The sequence below is a fragment of the Halichoerus grypus genome, chromosome 1 (genome assembly GCF_964656455.1).
Source record: "Halichoerus grypus chromosome 1, mHalGry1.hap1.1, whole genome shotgun sequence".
Taxonomy (NCBI): domain Eukaryota; kingdom Metazoa; phylum Chordata; class Mammalia; order Carnivora; family Phocidae; genus Halichoerus; species Halichoerus grypus.
The window spans coordinates 95,817,018-95,842,516 of record NC_135712.1 but is presented as its reverse complement, the minus strand read 5'-3'; the positions used below and the strand labels follow the sequence as shown (position 1 = coordinate 95,842,516).

The window sequence follows — 25,499 nt, the reverse complement described above, 5'->3', positions numbered from 1 at the left end:
GAAAACTGACCCAGAGACACTTCTAAGTCCTCGCCAGGTTTTTGAATAAGGCATATCAAAGAGGGGTTTCAAGCTGTTTGGGAACCCACAGGGAACAACTTGGAAGCTAAAGAGAGAGTATGAAAGATGTTTCAACTTGAAAGGAAAAGAGAGAGAATACAAAAGGACATTAAAAACCCAGTAGGTAAGACTAAAAAGTCACCAGGGGATTATGGAGTGTTTGAAAACTGTCCTGAGTTCCAAAGTGATAGTTTAGAATATTGAACGTAAGTCTGGCAGAATGCCCCTCATCATACGATTGCCAGATAACCTCCTGCACACTGTAATTAGGGGGATTGCAGAAGTGTGTGTAAAATGCAGCACAAAGATCTAAAGTAGACTATTGTAATGAAAATGTGGAGGGGGGAATATGTTGGTAATTGAGTTTTTTTAAGTGCTCTTTTACAATAACATTTTTTTTTTTAATCCAGCAGCATCCTCCTGAAAAGGAGATGAACAATTTTCAATGAAAGCGATAAAAATGGGTAATACTATAGTAAAATGGCTGATTTCAGAAATAAGCATAAGAATAAGCTGCCTAGGTGATTCCTTCCCATTCAGTTTTCCCTCCTTTCCCCTCTGATCCTCTGTGCTGTTTTATTCCACATATGAGTGAAACCATATGATAATTGTCTCTCTCTGATTGACTTATTTCACTCAGCATAAGACAAACTATGAGAGACTCTCAACTATAGGGAACAAACTGAGGGTTGCTGGAGGGGAGGTGGCGGGGAAGGTTGGGGTAATGGGGTGATGTGATGAGCATTGGGTGTTATATGCAACTGAACTCTACATCTGAAATTAATGATGTGCAATATGTTGGCTAACTGAATTTTTATAAAGGCTGCCTAGGGAATATGATTTGAATGCTATTTGAACAAGGGCGATGATACTTAGAAATATTAACAACACGGACAACTGAATAACATGGACACTTCTCATGGAGGGCCCACCTCTTATTAGCTACGTGAGACTAGATAAGTTGTTTAAACTCTTTATGTCTGTGCCACAGATCCTTTACATCTATGCCAGAGTTCATGCCACAGACTCCTCCTGTAGAAAGTAAGGACAATAATAATTTCTATATCATAGAGCTGTTTAGTGGAATAATAAGAATAAAATATTATCAATAAAGAAAAACGTATCAAATCCTATTAGGTGTCAGGTTCTATGCTAAGGGCTTCACCTAAATTATTTCACTTAATTTTCACAGCAACATTATGGGGATGGTAACTAATATGATGCCCATTTTTAGTTGAAGAAACTAAGGTACAGGGAGTTTAATTGACCTCTTCAAAGTCATATAGCTAGCAAGTGGTAGAGTCTTGATTTGAAGCCAAGTGTATGTTGAAATTTTGCCTTTATACCATTATTGCTTTGGGTCTCCCAAGTTTTATTCCCTTTATAAGTAGAAATTCTCCCAAAAGACAACCATAGCCATTGACACCTTATAACTTAATGGGAATACTGACTGCAAGTTCAAAAGATACAAAATAATGTAAAGGGCCAGGAGTGGGGGGAAAAAAGCATGAAAATACAGGTAAAATGATACTATGCCAGTTATCAATATATTGCCCCTCAGCTCCAAATCCATTCTTCACTGCTTGCTTTGGGATAATGGGCTGGAGCCCTGTAAATATCTTTTGCCAGCTGGTTGATGTTGATCCCTGTCACGAGAGGACACTAGAGGGACACTGGAGAGGTGGGTTTCTCTTCCAAGCAGGTGCCCCTCTCACCATGCTCCTGCAGTGCAGTTTCTCTAGCACTAGACTCCTATAGCATGATTCCCTGAGTACCAAGTCCCCACAGAGGCTTTTCCAGCTCCAGACTCCCATGATGCAAGCATGGCTACTCCAGAGCCCAGAACTAGCAGCTTTCCTTGTCACCTGTCTGGCACCACCTGGTGAATGGCTTTCCTGCTTTCCGGAGAGGTAAGCAGAGGTCTGCCAGTGTGACTCCTCTCTGTGAACAGCCTCCCCTGTACTCTTTTGGTGTCTTTGTAGTGAGTTCAGAGATGCAGCACCTCCCTGTGAATGGCTTCCCATGTCACCCACGTTCTACCTGCGGCAGCTCTGCCCACCTCACCATCCAGTGAGACACGGATAAGCCCTCTCCCATGAGGTCTGGGTATCAGCCCTAGCTGGGATGGGCATCTTCCTTGGTCTCTCTCAGGTCTGAGGGTGTAGTGGCTATTCTTTAAATCTGATACTCCTGTGTTCTTTAGAGTTCTCTTTACTTCCTACTAGCCAATTTTCTATAATACCCATATATTACATCTAAAATCAGAACAAGAAAATGAATTTAACAAGAACATAAACTCTGAAACATGCCTATACTTGCTCTTCAGTTACCACTCTTTCTTTGCTACTATAGTCAGTTTCTTGGAAAAGTGTGAGCTTTTCTTGGTTGATGTCCCACAAGCACCTCCATCTCAACATATTTTGAAAACCAACTCTAAACCATCTCCTCCTCCTGTAGTTCCTCTCTTAATAATAGTCTCCTTTATTGGACATAGTTTTCCAAGCTAGAAACCTGAGAGTTATACATGTGTTCACATCTCATCAGGGCACATAACCCTTTAAATTCGATCTCCTTAACATTTCTCAAATTAGTTACTTCCTTTCAAGGGACTCCTTATCTTTTTTTTAAAGATTTTATTTATTTATTTGACAGAGAGAGACACAGCGAGAGAGGGAACACAAGCAGGGGGAGTGGGAGAGGGAGAAGCAGGCTTCCCGCTGAGCAGGGAGCCCGATGCGGGGCTCGATCCCAGGATCCCGGGATCATGACCCAAGCCGAAGGCAGACGCTTAATGACTGAGCCACCCAGGCACCCCTAGGGTCTCCTTATCTTCAAAATAATAATAGATACCATTTAATGAATGTTTAATTATGTACTATTCACTGTGCTAAAGTTAGCCCACACAACTTCAAAATCAGGCATGGTAAGCCCCATTTTATACATGAGAAAGCTGAGACTTAGTAGCTTATGTAATTTGTCCAAATATAAACAACTAGTGGAAGGCAAAGTAAGGATTCAAAAGCAGATAGCCAGCTGCAAACAACAAGCTCCCACTACTATAATATGCGGCCTTCCGACCAGCCCCATTATAATTCATCTAATACACAGTTTCCAGAAAGCTTTCTAAAATGCAAAACTGGTCATGTCACTTTCCTATTTTAAACATTTCAATAGAAATTTTGTTTCTGAATAGGATTTAATAGGTAGTGGTAAGTCATCTTTCTCATTGCACCAGACAGAAAAACAAAAACAGGTAAATTATAGAAATAATATTTTAAAACCTATCAGAGGGTGGTGGAAGCACCTGCAGATGGTAGAACCCTTCTTAGATGGGCTAAGATTGCCAAATATTTTCTTCCCTCTGTGGATTTATCATGTCTGGGCATTGCTAAGAAACAGGATTGCCATAGACAAAGAGGCCTTTCTAAGGGAAAGTGAAATCAGAAGAGTTTTGATGACTATGTAGGTTGGTGTAATATACTGGAATCTAGAGAAATTCCATATGGCCAGTATTCTCCACAGGATGTTTTCTGAATGCTAGGGTGATAGAGACTGTGGATTGGACTGGAGAGGCAAAGTAATGTTTCCTGTAATCTTGCAGTACTTAGGAGACAATATACCAATAAAAGAAGAAGCTTAAAATAGACATTTGAAATCAGAAGTAGACTAAATCTAACTAAAGCTGTGACCAAGCACTGGCCAAGCTCAATTCCTGATTGAATTCCTGTGATCTGCCCTTCTTATTCTCTGCCCAACTAAGGAAATGGTAAACTATCTCTGGGAGAAAATAACATTAATTTCAGCATCTATAGATCTTACATACGTAATTTCTGTCATACAATTTAAAAATGTACAAAAATTACAAGACTTGTAAAGAAGAAGGAAAATGTGACCAGTAACCATGAGGGAAAAATAGACAGTAGAAGCAGACTCCAAGATCATTCAGATATTGATGTTAGCAGGCCAGAGCTTTAAAATTACTATTATAAATATATTAAAGAAAACAGAAAATTTGGACAAAATGGATGAAAACATGAATAATTTCAACTGAGAATTGGAATCTATATAAAAAGAGATTCAAATGGCACTCTAGAACTGAAAAAATATATATGTGAAATCCGAAATTGGGAACTGATCACATGAGTTTAAGAGCAGACTGACAAAGACAGGATTAGTGAATGCAAAGACAAGTCAACATAAAGCACCCAAAATAAAGCCCAGAGAGTAAAATAAAATGGAAAGAAGAGAAGACTGTAAGAAACATTTACGATGTAAAGAATGTCTAACATATGCAGATTTGCAATCCCAAAAGGACAGGAGAGTGGGAATTGGAAAGAAACAATATTCAAAAAGATAATGGCTGAGAATTGTCCAAAATTGAAAAAAGATTTAGTTGAGAATTCCTATCAACCCCAAGCAATATAAATACTGAGAAACGTGTATTTATATCCATCATGATAAAACTGCTCAAAACGGATAAAAAGAAAAATCTTTAAAGGAGCCAGATTAAAAAAAAAAAAAGATACTACATTCAAAGAAGTCACAACAATATATCAAGAGCTGAATTTTAAACAGGAATTATGGGAGCAAGGAAACAATGGGACACTATCTTTAAAAAGCTGAAAGGAAAAAAAAAAAACCAACAAAAAACCAATACTACTATTTAGAGTTTTAAACCCAGTAACAGTATCTTTCCAAAGCCAAATGAAATAAGTGCATTTTTCAGACACATAAAAGCTGGGGTAATTACTCACCAGCCGATCCACATTATAAGAAATCCTACAGGACATTCTTCAGACTGAAGAAAAATAATCTTGGTAGAAGCCTACTATTACAAGAAGGAATAAAGAGCACAGAAAAGAATATTGAAACCTCTGGAGCAATCACTAAAAGAATAATACAAAGAAATATAAAAACAGAAGAATTAATAGAAGAGATGAAATGGAGTAATTCAAAGTACTTGACTGAAACATTTCAATGGGTCTTCATTTCTGATAAAATAAATGCAAGGGCTTTAGTATAGTACACTAGGTGTTCCATGATCTGGCCCCCATTTACCTATCTAGCCTTGATTCTCATCGTGCCCCTTCTAGAACCTTGTCACTTGGAACTACGCGTAGCTCCCTTAGCACTCGTTACTCATACCACCTTACATTTGCATAAGCTACTCCTTTGCCAGAAATATCATCCCCCTTTTTTTCTTAACTGACTAACAGTAACTTGACTTTTAGAGTCTAGCTTGACCTAATAAGGTTTCTCCCAAAAAACCATCTATGAATCTCCCTGTGGTCCCACGGTAGCCAGTGCATATCTCTATCACAGCCCTGGGTGTAAAACATAATTATTCATTTCCTTACCTATTTTCCCCACTAGTCTTCAAGATCTTTGAAGGCTGGGCCTCCACATGTTAACTCTTTGTCTTCAGCCTCCAGCACAGGGGCCAGCCTGTGCACAGAGGCATTCAGTATCTACCTCAGAAAAGGCTAAACACATAAGTGAGTGAACATTATTGCAGTATCTGCAAGTTGAAGACTCTAGGATATTATACAAAGCCCGTTACAGTCCTCTGCCTTCCTCAAGACCTTTATTTCTAAAAAGCATACCAGTACCTCAAACTCAACACATTCTAAACTCAACTCTACTCATGTGTGTCAGACTCACTTCCCTAACATCTCCCAGGGCAGCCAACTCGGAATCACGTGGACTTCTGCCCTACTTCATCCCTGATGTGCCTTTCCTTACACTATTTCCTTGATCTTGACTCCCTTCCTCCTCCTTCACCCTGCAGACTCCTGCCCTTCCTAAGTGTGTGACCACCACTCTGCGTTGATTCCTATGCCCCAGTCACAATTCATCTGGCTTCCCCCTTGGTGCGCCCACGGAACACGGTGTCACATGTTATGCATTCCGTTGTCTTCAAAGTCTGCATCTGTCTCTCCCTTACATTGGTGGAACTTATAAAAAAAAAAAAATAACTGGTGGCGCCTGGGTGGCTCAGCCATTAAGCATCTGCCTTGGGCTCAGGTCATGATCCCAGGGTCCTGGGATCAAGCCCCGCATCGGGCTCCCTGCTCTGCGGGAAGCCTGCTTCTCCCTCTCCCATTCCCCCTGCTTGTGTTCCCTCTCTCGCTGTGTCTCTCTCTGTCAAATAAATAAATAAAATCTTTAAAAATAATAATAATAATAATAATAACTATTTTCCCTTGCAGAGAAGGCAGGTAAGTGAAAATACTGAAAAGAGAGCAAAGGATGAAAAGCTGAAGAAGAAAATTAAAAAAAAAAAAAACAGAACTGTGGAAATTACGGGAAAAAATTATATTGCAAAATCCAGGAGAAAAAAAATTTCTTCGAAAATGTGTTAGAGTATTTCAGTATGTCCATCCAGCCATCTACCCCCACCCCCCATCTCTCCACACGCACATCCACCTGCCTGTAAGGAAGAATTCTCCCACTGCAGACTGTACAAGGCTCCTCGCAGGAGCTCAAGAGCTTACACCACTGAGGAGAGGTGTTTGCTGCCCTCACTGTTGACCTCTCCCACTTTCTTGCTCCCCAGCATTTGCATACTCCCTGTCTTCTATTTCTCTTCTCTCAGTTCTGATTGCTCCATCTTGGTTTCCTCCCCTGGTCATGTTCTATGTCCCTACTGTCTTTTTTTTTTTTTTAAGATTTTATTTATTTATTTGAGACAGAGAGAGAAAGGGATGGGGAAGGGCAGAGGGAGAGGCAGGCTTTCCGCCTAGCAGGGAGCCTGATGCAGGGCTCGATCCCCACAACCCTGGGATCATGACCTGAGCCAAAGGCAGATGCTTAACAACTGAGCCACTCAGGTGCCCCTATGTCTCTACTGTCTTTACACTTTGTCCTGGCTCTGTGGATCTTTTCTTACTGTCTGTTCCCCAGATCTCTTCTGTCTGTGACTCAAGAGGATAAGATAAGTACTTCCCACATTTATTTTTAAAAAGACGAATCATCCTGGGGTGGGGGAAAAATTAGGATGACAGACTGAAAGCCCTGTCAGATGCATAAATGGTTATGTAGAGCCCCGAAATTTATGGATTCATGGTTTTAAAAGAAATGAGCAGAAACCATTAGATGACCCTAATGAGACCAAATAAATGATTATAAGTTTAGAAAAGAAAAACTCTTGAGAAAAGGCAAAAGAAAGCTGAGAATAATTAGACTGGAAACTATGGCAATGAGGAATGACAGCTGTACCTTGCTCCCAAGTGGAATTTCAAAAAAAAAAAAAAAAAGTTGACCAACTGTTCTCCTTTCCCAGAGGGAACCAAGTGAAGACAAGAGGCTGAAACTTCCTCCAGTGTGGACATACAGAAACGCCTCCCTCCTGCAAGGGTTATTATTTCTCTCAAGGATGATGTTGAACCCTCATCTCTGAGGATTTGAAAAGTTCAGAAACCACAGATCTCAGATGGTTCAAGTGTAGTTCTGATCTTTTGACTGTGACAAGTTGGAAATATGCACTTTTCATTAATTATTTTAAATGAGTTCCCTGCAGTGTCCATATGCTCTCTGAGTGCCTCACTGAGATTCAGGTTGTGCTTCGTGCACTCCCGTAGGGCCCCTCCATGCAGGTAGGATTTCTGTACAGACCCTGTTCTTCAAATCCTTAACAACTTGGAAGCCTATAACCATCTGAAAAAGAGAACATTCTTCTGCACACCTTGTTTCTGAACCTTCAGAGATCATTCACTTCTATTTTTCTAAGCTAAGCTTTCTTGTCCTTTCATTATCTAAGCCTGGCACTGCAGCTGGGAGTCTCTAATACAATGCACATTAAGTAGCCTCTATTTATAGTGTTCCATCTGAAAAGAACAAAGACCAGATTGTCAGAGACCCTGTTCTCAAGCAGTCTTAGGATAGCTCTGTCTCTGGTATCAGTTTTGAAAACGAAGATTATTTGGGGGAAGGGGTTCTCATCCATGGCAGGCTCAGACTATATATTCATGGCATTCTGACTTCAAAAAAGTGACAAGATGAAAATATTCTTTTAATGTATTCCAGCCTGTTGGCTGCCCTTTTTGAGAGCACAGATCAGCAGCTGAGCTATAAATCTTAACAGTCAAACCACGCTTCCTTCCATGGCAACCTACAAGGCAAACGTATTACTCCCATGCTCTCCGGCTCTGGTTTTTTTTTTTTTTTTTTTTGAGTGGTTGAGTTTAACAGGGAGAGAGGACTAAAGGGGATGGTGGCTGAGGACTCACTTTCCGAGAGCAATGGAAGCTCTGGAATTTGGGAACACTCCTCCTCTGGCTTTTCCCTAAAGTATGTCTCCAGGTCCAGAAGAAAAGCTGGTTTCTTCACTTCAGGCAGCTCTTTCAGGGCTCTGATGCTTAATGACCTAAATGCACCTTCGTAACAGTAGGTTTTAGGGGAGGCTAGGAAAAAAGCACAGTGTCATTAATTCCTCAGAAGGAGCTAGCACATTTCCAAGTTAACTTTTGAAAATTTAACCTTCCTGTTCCTCAGCTGCTACAGCTGCAGCGATCAGCAAACCCTATAAACACAGCTGTTCATGATAAATCCGCGGCCCTTTGATTCAAAGGGACCAAAAGGAACTCAAGGCTCCCCTTTCATTTATTTTTTATTTTGTATTCTTTTGCTATTTTCCCTTGAAAATGTGTATTTTACAGTTTTGGAAAAGCTCCAGTTTCTCTTTTATCTATCAGGAAACTGCATCTTTTGTAAGATGGAATCTTGTTTTTAGCATTTGACAACATATCTGAAATTTTGAATTTGCAGGTACTTTTTAATTTCGCTAACATGTAAACCATTGTATTGAAGATGCACGCAATGAGATGATGAAAAGGAAAGCTCGTTTGTTCATGCACTTAAAAGCAAAGTCTTGGACAATGGGAAAAAGTTTTCTTTTTGCTTCATGGCATAAAATGGAAAAAGCTTCACTCAAGATGTGATATTAGGTTTGTTTGATTGTTAGCCCTGCAAAGGTAGGGACTGTGCTTTTGTCATCATGGTGGCTCAGTATCTAAGGAAAGTGAACCAATACATATTCAGCACTCACTATGGGACAAGTCATGTGCTGTCAGTGGTTCTCAAATGTAACCAGGCTTCGCAATCCCCTGGAGGGTTTGTTAAATCATACCCTGCTATACATCCTTCCCATTTCCGATTTAGTAGGGTAGGGATGGGGCCCCAGAATGTACACTTCTAGGTTCCAGGTGATGCTCATTCTGCTGGCCATGGAACATACTTTAAGAATCAATGTGTTACGTCAAACCAAAGGAGAAATATTCACAACCTGTAGAAGTATCATTATGCCCTTCTGACAGATGAGGAAATTGAGGCTCAAGATACTTTAATAACTTGCCTGAATTTGGCTATCTAGCACATAGCAGCTTGGACTTAAGCTCAAGTATGTTTCACTCCAAAGGTCATGCTCCAAGGTATAATAGTAATAACAATAACATTAGTAATTAGTAATTGTATCAAGTTTCCATAATATGCCAGGCACTGTTGTATGTACTTTACACATATTATCTCATGTAATCTTACAAAAAGCCTATGGAGTAGATTAGTTTATAAATGTGCATTGCAGGGTGCCTGGGTGGCTCATGGTTAAGCATCTGCCTTCGGCTCAGGTCATGATCTCCAGGTCCTGGGATCGAGTCCCACATCAGGCTCCCAGCTCAGCGGGGAGTCTGCTTCTCCCTCTGCCTCTCCCCCTGCTTGCACTTTCTCTGTCTCTTTCAAATGAATAAATAAAATCTTTTAAAAAAATAAATTAGGGCGCCTGGGTGGCTCAGTCATTAAGCGTCTGCCTTCGGCTCAAGTCATGATCCAGGGTCCTGGGATTGAGCCCCGCGTTGGGATCCCTGCTCGGTGGGAAGCCTGCTTCTCCCTCTCCCACTCCCCCTGCTTGTGTTCCCTCTCTCGCTGTCTCTCTCTCTCTGTCAAATAAATAAGTAAATAAATCTTTAAAAATAAATAAAAATTAAAAATTAAAAAATGCATTGAATATTAAATAATGATGTACATTTTGGCAGCAAAATTTCAGTAGAAATTCTAAAATTAACGTATCTACTCTACAAAACTACAGCTACCTCTTGGACATAAGTTTAAACAAGACTGGCAATGAGTGAAATATTTTCATATGATGGAGTTTGGGGAATTATTCTCACCACACTTCTGTTTTTTAAGATTTGTTTATTTGTTTGAGCAAGAGAGTATGAGCGTGTGTAGAGTGGCAGAGGGAGTGAATCCTCAAGCAGACCCCCCCACCCCCCAAGCCTGACTCAGGGCTGGATCTCATGACCCTGAGATCATGACCTGAGCTGAAACCAAGAGTCAAATGCTTAACCAACTGAGCCACCCAGGAGCCCCTCTTAGTACACCTCTAAACAATACCTTTCAGTATGATAACAATTCTTTTGTTTCAGTTACTTTTGTTTTATAATTTTTTTTCTGGTTAGCCCAAACTAAACTCATATTGGGCTTCCTTAGAGTAAAAATAGTTTTTATTCATTTTCATCTCTTAAACACTTACGGGAGAGAATTGACGTTCTGTGCTAACCCTATTTTGGAAGCTATAATGGGCACTTTACGTGTGCTTTCTGGCTTAGACCTTATACTTCTGCCATTTATATGCTGTGCAGCCTTGGACAAATCATTGATGTCTCTGAGCCTCACTTTCCTCCTTTGTTAAACAGAGGCTCTTACCTTCACATTTATTAAGGAATACCAGCATTCCTGGCACACAGAGTAGCTATTTGTCATATTCATACCAATCTATAAAATAATAACACTATAAAGATATGTCAAGAGTGATTACTTACTGGGTGATTTTTGCATAACTTCACCATTGTAAAGGTTATGTGTTTTTTTCCTGAAGATATTTCTTTCCTTATATTTTATACCTAAATTTATGACTTCTGATGGTCTGACACTGGAAGGAAATAATATATGATAAAATAAAATATCAGCCACGAATAGGCACTTTCAAGCTTTAAATACATATCTTACTTTGACAAAAGAAAATAAACAAAGAAACAAAAAAACCCAACCAGACAAACAAAAAAGCCCTCTATACTGTGGACCTAATTGATGACATTTGTTTATACTAATCAGGCTGTATCTTTGAAGAAAATGGCTGCTAGCCAGGTGATGATATAAAAAGGTAAGAGCCAGAGAGGCCAAGAGGCTAGTTAAGCAAATATTCCCATAGCAACTGGAAAGTCAGAGAAAAAATTATGCAGAAGAAAATTTCACAGAAGCACACACTATTCTTGCCCTGTGTATAAATTAAATGGGCTAACTAGTGGTATGTGTCAAAAACTTATCCAGTGTGAGGCCTGGATCTTCACTTATGGTATCCAAAATGCAAAAAAAAGTTCAGTATTTTTGAGGCTTATCATATGAATCTATAGGAAAACTTCAGATTAGCTTGAATCCATGGAAAAAGTGTTATCATTAAAACAGAGGGAGTGAAATCATTATATAGTTGTACATAATTCCTGTCAGAAAACAGGAAATGGTCTCAACTATATTTAACGTTCACTGCACAGACCTCTACCTTTACAACGACAAGTTGTGTTGTCCAAAATCGTTATTATTCTCTTGGATGCATCAGGTCAGAAAACACACCCATTTTTCACACAATTACTGGGAGCCTGGGGCCTGCCCTCTCCCTGCTGCCTCCCTTCCTTGCATCTGTTAGCCCTCCTGCTGATTGCTCTCCCACCCCCTAACTTTTATTCACAGTTCTGCTGCCTCCAGAGTAGCTGGAGAACCTCTAGAGGTTTCCTATACTCTCAGCCCCAATTTCCTGCTTTACACAATGAGATTCTCACTGTGGTTTTAAAGGAGAGGAGATGGATGGCTGTTTGGCGATGTGCCTAATAAAAAACACTATTCAATAAATGTTCATTTCCCTCCTTCCTTTCCCTCTGCTCTATTTGGACTGTATTTCCCAAACTCAAGAGTTTAAAATATCAATACAAGTGAAATTAAGTCAATGTATCTCAAAGTTAATATTGTGTGCTATTTATATAGCTTTAAATAGCAATTTATTGATTGCTTTTTTATACATAAATAAACTTTTCATTTTAGAGTTATTTTAGATTGACAGAAAACTTGTGAAGATAACATAGCACAGAGTTCTGGTATATCCCCTCACCCAGCTGTCCCTATTGTTAACATCTTATATTACTATTTATCACAACTAAGAAGCGAATATTGGTACATGACTATTAACTAAACTCAATATTTTATTAGGATTTCCCTAATTTTTTCCTAATGTCTTTTTTTCTGTGCCAAGAAATCACATTATATTTAGCTTTCTGACTCCTTAGCTTCCTCTGGTCTATGATAGTTTCTCAGACTTTCCTTGTTTTTTATGACTTTGACAGTTTTGAGGAATACTTGTCAGATATTTTTGTAAAATGCCCTTCAATTTGTGTTTATCTGATGTTTTTCTTAGGGTTAGATGGGAGGAAGTCAATGGAGGTGAAGTGCTATTCTCATTACATCTTATCAAGGGTACATGCTATCAACCTGTCTTATCACTGTTGATGCTAAACTTACCATTAGCCAAGGTTGTGTTTGCCAAGCTTCTACCCTGTGTAAAGTTACTTTTCCCTTCCTTTCCATACACTACTCTCCGGAAGCAAATTTCTAAGCACAGCCTATACTTAACGGGGGGATGACAATGGGAGATAAGCTCTATTTCCTTGATTGGGTGAAGTATCTACATAAATTATTTGGAATTACAGATTTTTTTTAAAGTGAATCTTCGGCATCCAAAGACTAAAGCAGGTGGCATTTTGTCCCCAAAGCACACTGGAATGGCTCTCTCACAATGTGCAATCCCTCATGAATCAGAACATATTATTTAGTCACTATCTGGGCTTGGAAAACCACTGCGATGGCATCCTTAGAGAGTCATTTTAAGATAGTAAGAGAATCTGTAACAATAAGAAGTTGGTGGTGGATACAGGAAGGGTAAAATGTAGTACAGTTATGCCTTACAGTCGTTAGGTTACTACTATTTTTCCCCCCAGAAAAGTATTATTGTTATAAACTGACGTATAAACTGTTGAGGGAGGCCTAGAAATAGGGAGGTCTACCTTTGGACTAGATAACACTAGACCTTTATTTTTCCAAGACACTCTGAACTCTTTCCTGCTTTTAGGCCATTTGCTTCCTGGCTCTCTCAACCAGTGATACTAAAATCACTTTGCTTATCTCCACTTAAGAGTTAAATCCACAGAGGGAAAGGGGTGGGCATAAGGTAGGAGAGACTCTCCTGGGAATCACACTAAACTGTACTACTGAGATGACTGCCAAGAAAGGACAGCCATAGTGACAAAGCTCTCACCTCAGGGCAGTTCTATGAACCACTAGACAGCAGGATCAACTTCATATTCAAAGCCCAACTTATTGCTTCCTTTCCTGTAGATATTTGACATTTGGGGGAATGGTTACTATGAAAATGCACATACAACTGGAAAGAGGTGAATATTCCCAAAATTCCAATACTCTTAATGGGCAAAGATAAAAATGCAGAATAATGTAATAAAGGGCTTAGAGCCAGAAGAGGGCCTACTATGGGCTCTGGGAAACTTGCCATCAATTCTATGAGAAAGAGAGGCTCTAACTGATCTCTCACCTCTTGGTTCAGGATATAGAAGGGAAGAATGACATGTGACAAGTCTCCAAGTGCCCTACTAGGCATTAAAGGAAAGCAAAAGCGCCTAGAGTAGTGGCTTATACATAGCAGATACTTGACGAAATGTTTGATCACTTGACTCAGAAACCAATAACTTTTCCATATTGTCACATGATGCTTGTTGGGCAGGCAGTATGGAGTGGTGGCAAAGTGCACTGGCTCTGGGGCCAGAAGGCCTGCTTTGGGATCTCTGGTTCACCTCGTGCTGGTGGGTTGACACTGGGCAAATCACTTAACTTTCTTCTGCCTTGCTCTCCTAGTCGTGAGATGGGGATGATAACTGTAACCATTGCCAAAGATTACAGGGACAATTAAATGAGTTAAATACCTAAGGACCTTAGCACAGTGCCTGGAATATGGTAGGAGTGCAGTAAGTATTGCCTACTATCACTTTAAGCAAGAATAAGAAAATATTTTCCACTCAAAGTAGGGAGTTCCATCACCCCCTATGGCCAGCCCTACTATTCTTGGGAACTCTCAGAATGATGAGACAAAAAAATAAGGAGATGTGGTACTTTCAAAAATAATAATTTGCTGTACTAGTATTTTTAAGACTTAAACTTTAAAAAATGAGTAGACTTTCATTTGCTTTCATTTGTTATACATGGGCAAAGGATGATTATTGCCACAGATTGTTGGTAAAAGTAGACTGTCAATCCTCCAAGTGTTTTATGTCATATAAGGCCTAATTTAAAATGCGATTTTAATGTTTTGTGTATTTTTTCTTACAGCTGTCCATAAATTTCCTAATTTAATTTCGAACAGAAGATCTCCTGACAGGATAATTAGGTAATCAACAGCATATAAATAATATTAAATATCAATTCCCTCCTAACCATAATAAGGATTTAGAACATCATAATTTCTCATCTCTAAGAAACATCAATTTTAAGTGTGCCTTCTGCCTTATACAACTTACTGAGAAATTAATGGAAATTTCTGTTTCATTTCCCATCTGATTCTTTTATCCTGGTTTCTGATAATTAACCCTTTCCCCACTTTTGAAATGGCAGCCAAAGTGAAAAGTGTCAGATAACAGAAGGTAGAGTAGACTTGTTCTTTGTTGCCCTAGAATAAGAATGAAGATCAATGAGAGAGAGCTCTACACATGAATAGATCTGACTGGACATTAGAATCATTCTATAATAAAGGCTGGTTCAATAACAGAGAAGACCATATTTAAGATGGTGAGCATCCCATAGGAATTATGGGCTGTGGTTCTCTGAAGGACGTGACAGCAATCGGTCGAGTCTAATACCTCTAATACCTCTTTCAAGTTCATTATTAAATTGTTAAAGATTAATAAACATGTGGGGAAAAAAGTTCACTCTCGCAAATAATCAAAATAATCAACTGAAAACAATGATGAAATACCACGGCAACAGTTTTAAGACAATGACAACATCCGGGGTTGGTTCCAAGGCAGCTGTTTCTATGCATTGCTGGTGGGGGCACCCACAGGTCTAGGGACAGCAACTTAGCAAGATGATCTAAAGGCCTTTGAAATTTTGGACTTGGCAACTCAATTTTGAAGAATTTATTCTGATGATGAATGTCATCGGGTCTTCTAACATGTATGCATGAAGGTGTTTAAGACATGTTTTCCCAAATAACATTTGTAAACAATCTAAATGCTCGAAAAAAAGGAAATGGTTACAGAACTCCTAAGTTCCTAGGATGTCATTACAGATGTGGATGTCTGTGGCCACCCCTGTTAATTCACACAGAAATGGACTCCCTGTGTATTTTCTGAATGATAAAACAGGTTATAAACTATGTATGATAGTCTTCGTTTTCATAAGATATACTTTTGTTTATTTGCTTATTTGCCTGGAACTGGAAATGCCTAAGAGTCAGCACCAGTTTTGCAACAGGTGATTTTTCTTTTTCCTTCTTGCTTATTTGTACATCCAAAATTTCTCCTAAAGAACATGTATTTTTTTGGCAGTAAAGAAATACTCTAGGAGGAGGAGGAGCAAGATGGCAGAAGAGTAGGAGACCTAAATTTCGTCTGGTCCCAGGAATTCAGCTAGATAGGGATCAAACCATTCTGAACACCTACGAACTCAATAAGAGATTGAAGAAAAGAAGAGCAGCAACTCTCTGAATAGAAAAGCGACCACTTTCTGGAAGGTAGGATGAGCAGAGAAGTGAATCCGAGGCAATATTCGGGAAGACAGATGGTGGGGGAGGGAGCCTCTGTCGGCCGCTACTGGCAAGTGATAGAGCAGCAGAGCACAAAATTGGAAATTTTATAAGTTGGCTCTGCTGAGGGACGTCGCTCCAGTGGCTAAGGTTGGGGGGGAGTCCTTGCTGGGACAGGACCGTTGAGGTCACAGAAAGACCGGGGGTGCCTGAGTGCAGCAGAGCTCCCAGGTATCGGAGCGGGGAAGCGCAGAGACAGAGCTGAGGAGCAGGCTCGCAGCTCGGGGTTGCCATAAACTGTGATCCGTGGCACAGTCGGGCCACTGCTCTTCCAGCAGGGACCCAACAAGCGGTAGATCCGGGGAGACTCTCCTTCCTCCCCCGGGAGGAGCGGCGTGGGAGCGCACTGCAGGGATCTGCTGGGTTTGGAGACTCCACACGAGATCGGGTGCCAGAGATAGAAATGCTCGGTCACAGGCTGGGTGAGCACAGAGTGCGGCCTGAGACCGGGGAGACGGGAGTGACTGACTGCTTTTCTCTGGGGGTGCACTGAGGAGCGGGGCCCCAAGTTTTCAGCTCCTCAGGGGCGGAGACTGGTAGGCCGCCATTTTCACTCTCATCCTCCAAAGCTGTACAGAAAGCTTGCAGGGAACAAAAGCTCCCGAGAGCAAACCCGAGCAGATTACTTAGCCTGGACCGGCAAGCGCGGGGCAATTCCGCCTCCGGCAATGACATTTGGGAACCACGGCAACAGGCCCCTCCCCCAGAAGATCAGCAAGAACAGCCAGCCAAGACCAAGTTTACTGATCAATGAGAACGGCAGAACACCAGCACTAGAGGAATACAGCACATAGAATTCATGGCTTTTTTACCATGATTCTTTAGTCTTTCAAAGGTAATTTTTTTTTAACTTTTTTTTTTTTGAATTTTTCTTTTTCCCTTTTTCAACCAACGTCTTATCAATCCCTTTTTTAAAAAATCTTTTTTATTTTTCATTTTTAGAGTCATATTCTATCCCTTCATAGTAGTTAACCTTATTTTTGGTATATATATATATATAAGTTGTTCTCTCTTTAAAATTTTGGGATACAGTTTCTTCTAACAGACCAAAATATACCCTAAATCTCTAGCATATGGCTTTGTTCTAGTCTCCTGCCTGATCACATTTCCTCCCTTTTCTTTTCTTTTTTTGAATTCCTCTTCTTTCTTTTTTCAACCAACTTCTTATCAATACCTTTTATAAAATCTTTTATAATTTTCATCTTTACAGTCATATTCCATCCCTTCATCATATTTACCCTTATTTTTGTACATATATAAGTTTTTCTTTCTTTAAAATTTTGGGAGGCACTTTCTTCTAACAGACCAAAATATGCCCAAAATCTAGTGTGTGGCACTGATCTATGCACCAGCCTGATCATATTTGATCATATTCTGTTTTTCTTTTTGTTTGTTTTTATTTTTATTTTTATTTTTTCTTTCTTTCCCTTTCTTTTACCCTGGTTTCAGGTCTCTTCTGATTTGTTTAGTGTATATTTTTCTGGGGTCATTGTTACCCTGTCAGCATTTTGTTCTCTCACTAATCTATTCTCCTCTGGACAAAATGACAAGACAGAAAAAATCACCTCAAAAAAAAGAAGAGTCAGTACCGACTGCCAGGGACCTAATTAATACGGACATTAGTAAGATGTTGAAAATAGAGTTCAGAATGATGATTTTAAAGATACTAGCTGGGCTTGAAAAAAAGCATGGAAGACAATAGAGAAATTCTTTCTGGAGAAATAAAAGAACTAAAATCTAACCAAGTTGAAATAAAAAAGGCTATTAATGAGGTGCAATAAAAATGGAGGCTCTAACTGCTAGGATAAATGAGGCAGAAGAAAGAATTAGTGATATAGAAGACCAAATGATGGAAAATAAAGAAGCTGAGAAAAAGAGAGATAAACAACTACTGAATCACGAGGGCAGAATTCGAGAGATAAGCGATACCATAAGGCGAAACAATATTAGAATAATTGGGATCCCAGAAGAAGAAGAAAGAGAGAGAGGGGCAGAAGGTATATTGGAGCAAATTATAGCAGAGAACTTCCCTAATTTGGGGAAGGAAACAGGCATCAAAATCCAGGAGGCACAGAGAACCCCCCTCAAAATCAATAAAAATAGGTCAACACCCCGACATCTAATAGTAAAACTTATGAGTCTCAGAGACAAAGAGAAAATCCTGACAGCAGCTCGGGAGAAGAGATCTGTAACCTACAATGGTAGAAACATTAGATTGGCAACAGACCTGGCAGGCCAGAAAGGACTGGCATGATATATTCAGAGCACTAAATGAGAAAAATATGCAGCCAAGAATACTACATCCAGCTAGGCTGTCACTGAAAATAGAAGGAGAGATAAAAAGCTTCCAGGACAAACAAAAACTAAAGGAATCTGTGAACATGAAACAAGCCCTACAAGACATACTGAAAGGGGCCCTCTAAGCAAAGAGAGAGCCTAAAAGTAACATAGACCAGAAAGGAACAGAGACAATATACAGTAACAGTTACCTTACAGGCAATACAACGGCACTAAATTCATATCTTTCAATAGTTACCCTGAATGTAAATGAGCTAAATGCCTCAATCAAAAGACACAGGGTATCAGATTGGATAAAAAAACAAGACCCATTGATATGCTGTCTGTAAGAGACTCATTTTAGACCCAAAGACACCCCCAGATTGAAAGTGAGGGGGTGGAAAACAATTTACCATGCTAATGGACACCAAAAGAAACCTGGAGTGGAAATCCTTATATCAGACAAATTAGATTTTCAACCAAAGACTATAATAAGAGATGAGGAAGGACACTATATCATACTTAAAGGGTCTATCCAACAAGAAGATCTAACAATTGTAAATATCTATGCCCCTAACATGGGAGCAGCCAATTATATAAGCCAATTAATAACAAAAGTAAAGAAACACATCGACAACAATACAATAATAGTGGGGGACTTTAACACCCCCTCACTGAAATGGACAGATCATCTAAGCAAAAGATCAACAAGGAAATAAAGACTTTAAATGACACACTGGACCAAATGGACTTCACAGATATATTCAGAACATTCCATCCCAAAACAACAGAATACACATTCTTCTCAAGTGCCCATGGAACATTCTCCAGAATAGATCACATCCTAGGTCACAAATCAGGTCTCAACCGGTACCAAAAGATTGGGATCATTCCCTGCATATTTTCAGACCACAATGCTTTGAAACTAGAACTCAATCACAAGAGGAAAGTCAGAAAGAACTCAAATACATGGAGGCTAAAGGGCATCCTACTAAAGAATGAATGGGTCAACCAGGAAATTAAAGAAGAATTAAAAAAATTCATGGAAACCAATGAAAATGAAAACACAACTGTTAAAAATCTTTGGGATGCAGCAAAAGCAGTCCTAAGAGGAAAGTATATAGCAATACAAGCCTTTCTCAAGAAACAAGAAAGGTCTCAAGTACACAACCTAACTCTACACCTAAAGGAGCTGGAGAAAGAACAGGAAATAAAGCCTAAACCAGCGGGAGAAGAGAAATAATAAAGATCAGAGCAGAAATCAGTGAAATAGAAACCAAAATAACAGAACAGATCAACAAAACTAGGAGCTGGTTCTTTGAAAGAATTAACAAGATTGATAAACCCCTGGCCAGACTTATCAAAAAGAAAAGAGAAATGACCCAAATCAACAAAATCATGAATGAAAGAGGAGAAATCACAACCAACACCAAAGAAATACAAACAATTATAAGAACATATTAAGAGCAACTATATGCCAGCAAATTAGATAATCTGGAAGAAATGGATGCATTCCTAGAGATGTATAAACTACCAAAACTGAACCAGGAAGAAATAGAAAACCTGAACAGACCTATAACCCACTAAGGAAATTGAAGCAGTCATCAAAAATCTCCCAACAAACAAAAGCCCAGGGCCAGATAGCTTCCCAGGGGAATTCTACCAAACATTTAAAGAAGAATTAATACTTATTCATCTGAAACTGTTCCGAAAAATAGCAATGGAAGGAAGACTTCCAAATGCATTTTAAGAGGCCACCATTACCTTGATCCCCAACCAGACAAAGACCCCATCAAAAAGGAGAATTACAGACCAATATCCTTGATGAACATGGATGCAAAAATTCTCACCAAAATACTAGCCAATAGGATCCAACAGTACATTAAAAGGATTATTCACCATGACCAAGTGTGATTTATCCCTGGGTTGCAAGGTTGGTTCAACATCTGCAAATCAATCAATGTGATACAATACATTAATAAAAGAAAGGACAAGAACTGTATGATCCTCTCAATAGATGCAGAAAAAGCATTTGACAAAATACAGGATCCTTTCTTGATCAAAACTCTTCAGAGTATAGGGATAGAGGGTACATACCAAAATATCATAAAAGCCATCTATGAAAAACCCACAGCGAATATCATTCTCAATGGGGAAAAACTAAGAGCTTTCCCCCTAAGGTCAGGAACACGGCAGGGATGTCCACTATCACCACTGCTATTCAACACAGTATTATAAGTCCTAGCCACAGCAATCAGACAACAGAAAAATAAAAGGCATCCGAATCGGCAAAGAAGAAGTCAAACTCTGACTCTTTACAGATGATATGATACTTTATGTGGAAAACCCAAAAGACTCCACCACAAAATTTCTAGAACTCACACAGGAATTCAGTAAAGTGGCAGGATATAAAATCAATGCACAGAAATCAGTGGCATTCTTATACACCAACAACAAGACAGAAGAAAGAGAAATTAAGGAGTCGATCCCATTTACAATTGCACCCAAAACCATAAGATACCTAGGAATAAATCTAACCAAAGAGGCAAAGAATTTGTACTCAGAAAACTATAAAATACTCATGAAAGAAATTGAGGAAGACACAAAGAAATGGAAAAATGTTCCATGCTCATGGCTTGGAAGAACTAATATTGTGAAGATGTCAATGCTACCTAGAGCAATCTACACATTCAGTGCAATCCCTATCAAAATACCATCAACTTTTTTTCAAAGAAATGGAGCAAATAATCCTAAAATTTGTATGGAACAAGAAAAGACCCCGAATAGCCAGAGGAATGTTGAAAAAGAAAAGCAAAGCTGGTGGCATCACAATTCCGGACTTCAAGCTCTATTACAAAGCTGTCATCATCAAGAGAGTATGGTACTGGAACAAAAACAGACACATAGATCAATGGAACAGAAGGGAGAGCCCAGAAATGGACCCTCAACTCTATGGTCAACTAATCTTCGACAAAGCAGGAAAGAATGTCCAATGGAAAAAAGACAGTCTCATCAACAAATGTGTTGGGAAAATTGGACAACCACATGCAGAAGAATGAAACGACCATTTCCCTACACCACACACAAAAATAGACTCAAAATGGTTGAAAGACCTAAATGTGAGACAGGAGACCATCAAAATCCTAGAGGAGAACACAAACTCTTCGACCTCAGCCGCAGCAACTTCTTCCTAGAAACATCACCAAAGGCAAGGGAAGCAAGGGCAAAAAGGAACTATTGGGACTTCATCAGATAAATAGCTTTTGCACAGCAAAAGAAAGAGTCAACAAAACCAAAAGACAACTGACAGAATGGGAGAAGATATTTGCAAATGACATATCAGATAAAGGGCTAGTATCCAAAATCTATAAAGAACTTATCAAACTCAACACCTAAAGAACAAATAATCCAATCAAGAGATGGGCAGAAAACAGACATTTTTCCAAAGAAGACATCCAAATGGCCAACAGACACATGAAAAAGGGCTCAACATCACTCGGCATCAGGAAAATCCAAATCAAAACCTCAATGAGCTACCACCTCACACCAGTCAGAATGGCTAAAATTAACAAGTCAGGAAACAGCAGATGTTGGTGGGGATGCGGAGAAAGGGGAACCCTCCTACACTGTTGGTGGGAATGCAAGCTGGCGCAGCCACTCTGGAAAACAGTATGGAGGTTCCTCAAAAAGTTGAAAATATAGCTACCATACAACCCAGCAATTGCACTACTGGGTATTTACCCCAAAGATACAAAGGTAGGGATCCAAAGGGGTACATGCACCCCGATGTTTATAGCAGCAATGTCCACATTAGCCAAACTATGGAAAGAGCCAAGATGTCCATCAACAGATGAATGGATGAAGAAGATGTGGTGTGTATACACACACACACACACACACACACACACACACACACACACAAGGGAATATTATGCAGCTATCAAAAGGAATGAAATCTTGCCATTTACAATGACGTGGATGGAACTGGAGGGTATTATGCTGAGCGAAATAAGTCAATCAGAGAAAGACATGTATCATATGACCTCACTGATAGGAGGAATTCTTAATCTCAGGAATCAAACTGAGGGTTGCTGGAGTGGTGGGGGGTGGGAGGGATGGGTTGGCTGGGCGATAGACATTGGGGAGGGTATGTGCTATGGTGAGCACTGTGAATTGTGTAAGACTGTTGAATCACAGACCTGTACCTCTGAAACAAATAATACATTATATGTTAAAAAAAAATACTCTAAAGTTTTATTGTCTGAGTTATTCATTTTATCTATAACTTTTCTAGATAAGAATAATTTCGTGTGAGTCCAGAAATCAAACATCACTATAAATGAAGAAAAATTCATGTCCACTGTTTTTTTTACCTATTTTACCTACCTATTTTACCCTTTCATTTATTTCTCACTTTTTTTTTCACTTTTGCTGAATCTAAGGAAGGAAAAAGTCCATTTCTCTGTATCAATTGTTAACTTAGCATTAGGACTTTCTATTACCCTCTTAAATTCTGTATTCGTCTTCATCTCCCCAGGACTTAAATTGAAAATGACATTTTTCCACCTACCCACTTCTCACACATAATATTATACAATACCTTAAGCACTATGGAAACCTGTTATTTATGTATAAGCCAGAAGATAATATATGCCAAGATTTTTATCCTGGAGAGAGGATCTTAGGAGTTAAGATGAGAATGTAGCTTTAAAGCATCTGATTTTTCCCTTTATTTTTCCTGCGTCTTCCACTTCCTTTTTGCATCTCCATCTTCCTTACTGTTTTGCCTCCCTCTGAACATACCCCCACCTGCACACAGACTCACCAGCTGTGCTTTTCTCTCTTTAGTTCCCTTAAATTCTTTCACGTATTTTTAAAAATACTTTTGCAAATGGACCAGAACTGGCATGATTCCCTCCTTGTATTTACTAATCTGATTAGGAATAGAGAATAATATTCTCTTGAGGAGAAAATCATCAGTAGTCTCCTCAGTATTGGATGGAGGCCACAGAGGACATTTTTCAGCTAACAATTACATTGCACTGGTATGTTTTCCACAGAGGATTCCTGGTCATGTTCCTGAGAAAAGTGAAGGATGTACCTGCCAAGCCAATTCTGAGGATACATTTTTCGCCTTTTTCTTTCAATTAGTTCAATTATTCCAAAGTGACATTATTCTGTACTATCTGCTTACCATAAAGTCCTAAATTATTTCAATCCAGTCATCTGAATTAGATAAAGGAGAAATTTTAAAGATCACAGGCATTTTTTGATGTATTGTTGTTTGAAAAGCTGCAGTGTAATAGAGGAAACTTTGCTTCTTACTGCTGGAAATTTCACAGGAAAAACTGATTTAAAAAAAAGAATAATTGAGTGTGTCACTAAGGAACAGGAAATTAGTATATAAGCTGAAATACTCTTAAACAAGAATGTGTGATGATACTTGCCTTCACTCTGCTAGGAGTGTGACAGGAAGAGAAACAATTCTCTCTCTTTGTTACCCTGGGGTAACTGTAGTTCCTCATCTGTAAAATTGAGTCGGGTGGCTGGGTGGGAGCCTTTTATCATGTCTAAAATCTTTCCATTCCCAGCATTCTATTATTGTACAGGATTGGTCATGCTATATTTCTAAATTGAAAAGATCCTTCTGTCTGAAAGTAAAATGCCACTTGACATTTCAGCAAGCTATAATTCAAGGAAATGGAAGAACAAATACCAAAGTGTAATTTAGTGTAACAGGATGCTTAAAGGGGGATTTTTTTTTCTTCTATCTCCCTGTCAGCAGAGGTCCAAAAAGTCTGAAAGCAAAATAATTCATTAATTAAGAGGCAAAATGTATTCTGAAAATTCTGAGTAAGGTGCTAGATTCCATGTGAAGGACAAGGAGATAGCTCTACAACAAACTGCTGACACCAAGGTTGACCAGCACTCTAGGATATAAACAGACTAAAGATGGGGTAGAGAGGAGAGAGTTGTAGGTATGCATTGAGTCCCACTGCCCTGGGAGAGGAAGGAAGCTTCCCCTTCAGTTCTAGCTTCCGCTCACATGGAACAATCAGAGTTTAGTTTATGGCCCCATTAGAGGGACAGAATGGGGTAACCATTAGAGGGACAGAATGGATCCATGAGTCATCAATAACTGCAAAAGTCGACAGGCAAAAAGCTGTGACTGGAGCTACCATGTGAGTAGGGAAAGAAGGGGCAACTAGGCAACAGTTGGTGTGGTAAGAATGTGTGAGCTTCCTATGGGCCAAGCCAAAGTGGACTCAGGAGGGGAGGCCTGCCATTGTGAGGGACTGTAATAGAAAAACACTGGATGTGTATCACCAAAGGTAATCCCAGTTAGCAGGGTTGAGCCACAAGAGATTGGCCAAAGTGTGCCTTAATTTGGAAACGGGCAACTCAGAGGTCCCTGAGTGTAGTCATCAAAGGACCTTCCACCAAACCTCCTTAATGTAAACCATGCACTTTAGCTAATAATAAAGTATCAATATTGGTGCATAAACTGTAAAAGATACACCATACTAATGTGAGACACTGTGAGATGGGAATAGGGTATGTACTTTCTGTGTTCTTCCTGTGCAATTTTTCTATAAACCCCCAAAAGTAACATTATGCACATGGTAAAATTTTTTCATTTGTATAGAAGAAAATACGAATAAAATCATCCTCTTAAAAAATATTTGTTGAATATGAAAGATGAAATTATGAGAGGGGTGCCTGGGTAGCTCAATCAGGTAAATGTAGGACTCTTGATTTCAGCCTGGTTCATGATCTCAGGGTCCTGGGACTGAGCCAGGTGGGGCTCTGTGCTCAGTGCAGAGTCGGCTTGTCCCTCCCCTATACCCCACCCCCCACTTGCACTCTCTCTCTCTCAAATAAATAAATAAATAAATAAGATCTTTTAAAAAATTATGAGAGCATGTGTTAACGAAAAGAAATAACTAAAACTGCCTGTTATTAGAGAGTAAGAGCAATAGAAGAATGGGATCTGGCAGAGTGGGGTAAAGAGAAGAAAGGGCTTCATTTACAATGAAGAAAAGGTGAGAAGAGTTCAAAGGAGAGTCATGTCTAATATTCAAACTTAAGCTCTTTGAACTTTTGTCATATAAACCCCTGTGCACCTTACCAAAACCAGGAGTAAATCTGACATACATTTTGAGATAGATACATACATACATACATATACACATAGAGTATATTGTTTTTGAGGAAAGGAGATAATTTGCACAATTAGGTTGATGATGGA

The 25,499-nt window shown here is 39.4% G+C and overlaps 1 protein-coding gene across 1 annotated transcript in view; it reads right to left on the bottom strand.

The window, feature by feature from the left end:
- Nucleotides 1-25,499, bottom strand: part of WDR49 (WD repeat domain 49) — a 135,612-nt gene that overhangs the window by 9,551 nt on the left and 100,562 nt on the right. Inside the window, exons 18-19 of the mRNA XM_078069536.1 lie at nucleotides 10,878-10,987; nucleotides 8,289-8,462 (exon numbers count right to left, since the gene is read on the bottom strand). Of these exons, the coding sequence (XP_077925662.1) occupies nucleotides 8,289-8,462; nucleotides 10,878-10,987 (284 nt within the window). The remainder of the gene's footprint in view (nucleotides 1-8,288; nucleotides 8,463-10,877; nucleotides 10,988-25,499) is intronic.